General features: G+C 48.5%; 1 protein-coding gene across 2 annotated transcripts; it reads left to right on the forward strand.

Moving 5' to 3' along the window:
- Nucleotides 1-2,625: 2,625 nt before the first annotated feature.
- Nucleotides 2,626-6,007, forward strand: CD209 (CD209 molecule). Of its 2 annotated transcripts, none has more exons than XM_032309364.1 (8): nt 2,626-2,799; nt 2,903-3,016; nt 3,145-3,231; nt 3,714-3,776; nt 4,122-4,199; nt 4,412-4,563; nt 5,032-5,144; nt 5,575-6,007. In XM_032309364.1, the coding sequence occupies exons 1-8, from the start codon at nt 2,760-2,762 to the stop codon at nt 5,714-5,716; spliced, it is 789 nt and encodes a 262-aa protein (XP_032165255.1). In that variant the 5' UTR covers nt 2,626-2,759; the 3' UTR covers nt 5,717-6,007. The 2 variants fall into 2 exon arrangements, with proteins under 2 accessions (XP_032165255.1, XP_032165262.1); XM_032309371.1 differs by having other exon boundaries at nt 2,627-2,799; nt 2,942-3,016.
- The last annotated feature ends 1,389 nt before the right edge of the window (nt 6,008-7,396 follow it).

The raw sequence follows: 7,396 nt of genomic DNA on the forward strand, positions 1-7,396 counted from the left end.
AGCCACTGAGAAAATACTTTGAAAGTATATAGTAAAAGAAACATGAGAATTAAAATGATACATTAGACAATATCTATTAAACATGAAAAGATAGGGGAAGAACTGAGGACCAAAAAAACATAGGACATACAAAAAATAAATATCAAAATGGGAGATATAAGCCCTACCTTATCAGTAATTACATTAAATATAAATGAACTAAACTCTCCAATTAAAAGGGAGGGATTGACTGTGGTCTCAGCTGCAACTTCTTGCTAGACACGTTTCTAAAGACAAGAGAAACAAAGGCAAAAATGAACTATGGGGACTTCATCAAGATAAAAAGATTCGCACAGCAAAGGAAACAGTCAACAAAACCAAAAGACAACCAACAGAATGGGAAAAGATATTTAAAAATGACATATCAGATAAAGGGCTCATATCAAAAATCTATAAAGAACTTATCAGACTCAATGCCCAAAGAACAAATAATCCAATCGAGAAATGGGCAGAAGACATGAACAGACATTTTTCCAAAGAAGACATCCAAATGGCCAATAGACACATGAAAAAATGCTCAACATCACTAGGCACCAGGGAAATACAAATCAAAACCACAATGAGATACCACCTCACATCAGTCAGAATGGCTAAAATTAACAAGTCAGGAAATGATGGATGTTGGCAAAGATACATAGAAAGGGGAACCCTCCTACATTGTTGGTGGGAATGCAAGCTGGTGTAGCAACTCTGGAAAACAATATGGAGGTTCCTCAAAGAGTTGAAAATAGAGCTACACTATGACCCAGCAATCACACTACTGGGTATTTACCCCAAAGATACAAATGTACTGATCTAAGGGATACCTGGACCCCAATGTTTATAGCAGCAATGTCCACAACAGCCAAACTATGGAAAGAGCCCTCATGTCCATCAGCAGATTAATGGATAAAGAAAATGTAGTATGTGTATACAATGGAATACTACTCAGCCCTCAAAAAAATCTTGCCATTTCCAATGATGTGGATGGAACTAGAAGGTATTATGTTAAGTGAAATGAGTCAATCAGAGAAAGATAATTATCATATGCTCTCATATGCAGAATTTAAGAAACAAAACAGAGGATCACAGTGGAAGAGAGGAAAAAATAAAGCAAAATTAGAGAGGGAGAAAATCATAAGAAACTCTTAACCAAAGGAAAGAAACTGAGGGTTACTGTGGGGGAGGGGGTGTGGGATGGGGTAACTGGGTGCTGGACATTAAGGAGGATGCGATGATGAATCACCGACTTCAACCTCCGAAACTAATAACAGATTATATGTTAATCAATTGAATTTAAATTTAAAAAATTAGAAATTAAATAAATAGTGATTGATCAATAGGAAAAAAATCTACCTCATTCTCTGAAGCAAAAAATATAGCCTTAGATAAAAAAAAATATAAAAATTTCTTGAGACTAGAATTGGTTGTTCACAGAAAAAGAATATCACATGGTCACAAGCACATTAAAATATGCTCAACATCATTAGTCATGAAGGAAATATATATTCAGATCATAATAAATATTACTTTATATTCATTAGAAAGGCTAAAATGAAAATTAAGAACAATACCAAGAAATATATATCTATTATATATTATCTAATACATATCTAATTCTATATATAATAAGAATTAGAACAACCACTTAGGACAATATTTTGGCAGTATTTACTAAAGTAGAATACACATGCATACACTGTAATCCCAAAATTCCACTCCTCAACATATAGCCAACAGATATATATATATGCACCAAATAACATATTAAAAAACCTTCATAGTACGCTTGGCGTGAAGTCTGTTTGGGATTCCTTCCCCTTCTCTCTCTCAAATAAATAAAAACTTTTTTAAAAAAGAAGGTAGATATTGACAGAATGGATAAAAAGATGATCCAATTATATATTGTCTGCAGGAAACTCACTTTAGATAAAAAGAGAGAGAAAGAGAGAAACATACAAGCAATTGAAGCGGGTAGGAAACCAGGAGTCCATAAATACATAAATTGAGAGTTTGATACACACAGTTTCAAAGTGACTCTCTACAAACTACTTAGTAATTACAAAGCAGGAAAAGAGTAATTGCTTAATGTGGTGATTAAGCAGGGACTCAGAGGTCTACCTGCCAGGGTCCAACTCTGAGCCCCACCACTTCCAAGCTGTGTGACCTCAGGCAAGTTGCTTCCCCTCTCTGTTTCTCACTTTCTTCATCTGTCAAGCACGATCCTCACTGTCTCTTTCTCCTAGGGGTCTTGCGAGAATTGTCAAAGACAACCGGGAACACACCTGCGATCCAACAAATTCAGATTTATTACTTGTTTCTACAAGGGAACCAAGAGGCACAGGTAAGGGCTGTTGCGACCCCATGACCAGCCCACAGTATTAAACCTCAGAAGAAGTGAGGTTTGATACCCAGCGTGAGGCAGGGTAATCGTCCCATTTCACAGGCGAGGAAACCGAGACCCTGACAAGGCAAGGCCAATGGTCACAGGACTACAACGGGGTGGGAACAGCGCCTCCGGACAGCAGAGTTGACCACTCAGCTCTTGTCCCCACCCTCACGTGCCCTGCACTCCTTGAGTCAGCAGTTCCTTCTTCCACCCGCTGTTCTGGGGGGGGCAGTGTCCTGTTTCTTGTTCTTCTTCCTGAACCGGGGAGGAGCGGTCCCGAGGACGGGCTGCGAGGGCAGCCCGTGGGGTTATAAAAACCATCCTCGGGAGAGGAGCCGGAGAGAACAGGAGAATGGCAGAAAGGTGTGACTCCAAGGACCTGGGGGACCCCGGTGAGGCTGGGCCCCCACTCGGGGGTGATGGGAGGGAGGGCGGGACTCCAGGGTCCCCGGGGTGAGTCGGGGCTGCCCCCCAGCTCACAGCACGGCTTGGCAGGCTTCAAGAGCTCAGCTGACTGTGTTCTGTCCCGTTCAGAGGAGGAGATGTTTGGGCACAGGAGAGTAACGAAGAAATACACTGGTCTCCTCAGGGGCTCAAAGATCTTGCCAGGTACCGAGGGGGGCGGTTCCAGGGCAGGCATCTGGGGAAGGAGCAGCTGGGGGTCCGCGTCCAGCATGGGTGGCGGGGCAAGGTCTGTCCCTGAGAACCTCGGCTCTGCCCATTTGCTGGTCCTGCAGGGTGTCTGACGCGGGCCCAGCTGCCTCTTCTTCTTCTTCTCGCCTCCGTGGGCTTCTTCCTGCTCCTGGTGGCCACCCTGGTTCAAGGTGAGTCAGGGGCCAGTCTTGGGGCCCGTTCGGCGTTTGTCCTATTTCACAGTCCCCAGACCCACGAAGGCTTGAGCCTTTGAGCTCCACGCCACCTGCTGTGTGACTGTGGGTTGGTTACTACCCCTCTCTGGGCCTGTGTCATCATCTGTGAGATGCAGCCCATCTCGCTCCACAGGGAATTTAGGCTCCCAGAAACCTTGAAACCAGATTCAACACGGGGTCAGGCCTACAACTGATGCTGATAAAGAGAACTTCTCGGGGCACCTGGGTGGCTTAGTGGGCTGGGCCTCTGCCTTCAGCTCAGGTCATGAATTCAGGTTCCTGGGATGGAGTCCCACATCGGGCTTTCTGCTCAGCAGGGCGCCTGTTTCCCCCTCCCCCCTCCCTGCCTCTCTGCCTACTTGTGAACTCTCTATGAAATAAATAAATAAAATCTTAAAAAAAAAAAAAAAAAAGAGAACTTCTCTGCTCTCTTGTAGTCTCTAGCGTTCGCCAGTCACTGCAGAAAGAGAAGTGCGACCATCAGCAGAGCCCCAGCCAAGGTGAAGGGCTGAATTCAGGGTTTGGGGCCAGGGAGGGCTCAGAGGCTGTGAGACTTTGGATGAGCCACCGCCTGCCTCCTCCATCCCATCACCCTCCCCTCCCCCACCCTTCTGCCCCTCTGCCCCACTGTGACCCTGACCCCAGAGGGTTGAAGTTGGGGAGGAGACTGGATCTGTGGAGGAGACCCTGGGGGCAATGTCGGCAAGTCATTCTCCGAGTCTCTGTTTTTTATTTGCGTAATGGACTCTTGGGGTCACTGTGCAATCTATAGATCGGCTCTCAGGGGCTGCTGTCTGCACTAAGCACACACTAGGTGCTTCCTAATAGAAGTCTCCTTCTCCCAGTGGGTGTGTCTCAGAAGCCCCCACGATCAGACCTGGATGAGATCCTCCAGCAGCTGACTTGGATGAATGCCACCCTGGGTAAGTGTCAGACACCAAAGCCGGGAGGGAGTTCAGGAACCACAGGTGGGGCTGGAACTCACTTTCTATGGTTCCCGCCCCAGGAGGGCCGGGCAGGGCAGAGTAGGGCAGGGATCTGTCCCTGGAACTGAGCTGACAGCTGAACAGAGGGTTCTCCAGAGCTGACAGTGGTGCTGGGGGCCTGTCCGCCCTGCCCCCACTCTCCTCCCCAGCTGGCCTGTGCCGCCCCTGTCCCTGGAAATGGGAACTCTTCCAGGGAACCTGCTACTTCTTCTCCCAGACCCAGAACGTCTGGAAAGATGCCATCTCGGCGTGTCAGAACTTGAGGGCCCAGCTGGTGATCATCAACAGCACTGCGGAGCAGGTGGGCCGGGCAGGTTTCCCGTCGGGGGCGGGGCCGTGGGAGTGTCAGCCAAAAAGCCTTCTGTCCTTCCTCTGTGCTCCAAGAGATGGAGGCCCTGCAGAGCTGGGGAGGGGGAGCTGGGCAGGGAAGGCTTCCTGGAGGAGGCCCCAAGGTGGGCTTGGGAGGGTCGTGTGAGAGAACCTGCGTGGCAGAAGCCCACTGTGGACAGAGGGGGAACTCAGCGCGCTCCCGAGACCATACGCGATGTCTCCCCAGACGCAAGTGAACACAGTTCCACATGTGTGCGCACATGAACACACGGCCACGCACACACGCGCGTGGGAACACGTGCAGCTTGAGTCAGGGCTACAGGCTGGACCACAGGAGATCTTTCACGGGGCGGGGGACAACCGTGGGGATGCGGGCAGGCAGGGCCGGTGACATCTTGCTGCCCCCCCCCCCCCCCCCCCCCCCCCGCCACCGCCCCAGAAATTTCTGAAGTCTTGGAATACGAAAAATAACCAGCGCACCTGGATCGGCCTCAGTGACCACCACAATGAGGGGTCCTGGAAGTGGCTGGACAACTCCCCCGTACAGCTCAGGTGACCGGCTAGAGGACATAGCCCTGGGGGTGGGGGTGGGGCGTGGGCAGGGAAATCCAAGCCAGGGGCCCTCAGACGCTTGATTGGAAAACATCACCTGATGAGCCTGGTGGAGAGGCAGAGTCCTGGTTCCATCTCAGCGGGGAGAGCCCGACTCTATCATTCTAGGCATGGGCCCAGGAGTCTGCATTTTTTGCTTTGCCAGAGCTGATTCCATGGAAGGGGTGTTTGAACCCTCATTTTTGAAAGCAGCACCTCTGAGTCCTTACCCCTCTCTGGCTGGTGCTTGGACTTCTAGTGCTCAAAGCCAGGGACCTGCTCTTGGCGGGGGGTGGGGGGTGGGTGGGGGTGGGGGGGTGGGGGGGGTGGGGCGGGCAGGGTTGGGCTCCGGGTGGAGTAGGGGGGCTGATAGCTTCGACGGTGTTCACAGCTTCTGGAAAGAAGGGGAACCCAACAACCACGGAGACGAGGACTGTGTAGAATTATACAGCGAAGGCTGGAACGACAACCGATGTAGCGTGGAAAACTTCTGGACGTGTGAGAAGCCCTCGTCCCCCTGCCCTGGCTCCTGAGGGTCCATGCGCCCCGCTCTCCACCTGCCTCTAGAGATCAGGCAGCCTGGGCATGCGTTCTGCTCGTTTCTCTGGCCCTTTCTTTCTGCTTCTCCCTCTGGTGATTTGCCATCCTCCTCCTGCATGGAGGTCTTCGTGATTCCGAGGGAGAGTCTGAGACCCCTTCTCCTCTAAGACCTGTCCCTCCATAGGGTAGAGACCTCTCCCTTCTGTTGACGGACTCGACCCTCCCCAGCCCCCCATGACATCCCCTTAATAAAGTTGTACATGGCATTATGTGCCCCATGGAACTTATGTCTATTTTTATTTTATTTTATTTTTTTTTTAAGATTTTATTTATTTATTTGACAGAGAGAGATTACAAGTAGGCAGAGAGGCAGAGAGAGAGAGGAGGAAGCAGGCTCCCTGCTGAGCAGAGAGCCCGATGCGGGACTCGATCCCAGGACCCTGAGATCATGACCTGAGCCGAAGGCAGCGGCTTAACCCACTGAGCCACCCAGGCGCCCTTATGTCTATTTTTAAAACGTTTTTATTTATTTATTTATTTGAAAGAAAGAGAAATGAGAGCGAGAGCGAGAGAGAGAGAGCACAAGCAGGGGGAGAGGGAGAAGCAGGCTCGAGCCCGATGCGGGACTCGATTCCAGGACCCCAGGATCACGACCTGAGCTGAAAGCAGACGTTTGACTGACTGAGCCACCCAGGTGTCCCTTATGTCTATTTTTTGAAACTGTTTAAGTGACTATAGTTTTATACTATATACTATACTTCATATTTCATACTATAATTTTATATATTATGTTTGATAGTAACTGAGACATTGTTGTCTTTCAACACGTTTCTCTCTACTACTGTGTATTTTCTTTCTTTTTTTTTTTTTAAGATTTTGTTTATTTATTTGAGAGAGAGAGAGATAACAAGAGCAGGAGATAGAGGGAGAAGTAGGCTCCCTGCTGAGCAAGGAGCCTGATGCAGGGCTCGATCCCAAGACCCTGGGATCATGACCTGAGCCGAAGGCAGACACTTAACTGACTGAGCCACCCAGGATCCCCTTGGGTATCTTATTTCTCAGATACAGTTTTGAATTAATTTGTAATTTTGGTTGGGAATGTACATGTATACATATAGATATGTACATGTCTGTCTGTCTGTCAATCTATGTGTTCATTCATTCCTGAACACATCATCTCATTACAAGGTACCTTTCTTTTCTTTTTCTTTTTTAAAGATTTATCTATTTGTTTATTTGTTTATTTATTTATTTATTTATTTATTTGACAGACAGAGGTCACAAGTAGGCAGAGAGGCAGGCAGAGAGAGAGGGGGAAGCAGGCTCCCTACCGAGCAGAGAGCCTGATGCGGGGCTCGATCCCAGGACCCTGAGATCAGGATCTGAGCCAAAGGCAGAGGCTTTAACCCACTGAGCCACTCAGGCACCCCGATTCAAGGTACCTTTAAAATGTCCTTCAGGGGCACGTGGGCAGCTCAGTGTTTAAGTGCCTGCCTTTGGCTCAGGTCCTGATCCCAGGGTCCTGGGATCAAGCCTTGAGTCAGGCTCCCTGCTCGGCAGGAAGCCTGCTTTTCCCTCTCACACTCCCTCTTCTTGTGTTCCCTCTCTCTCTGTCAAATAAATAAATAAAATCTTTAAAATTTTTTTAAAAATAAATAAACAAAATGTCCTTC

Source organism: Mustela erminea, chromosome 1 (genome assembly GCF_009829155.1).
Source record: "Mustela erminea isolate mMusErm1 chromosome 1, mMusErm1.Pri, whole genome shotgun sequence".
NCBI classification, from domain to species: domain Eukaryota; kingdom Metazoa; phylum Chordata; class Mammalia; order Carnivora; family Mustelidae; genus Mustela; species Mustela erminea.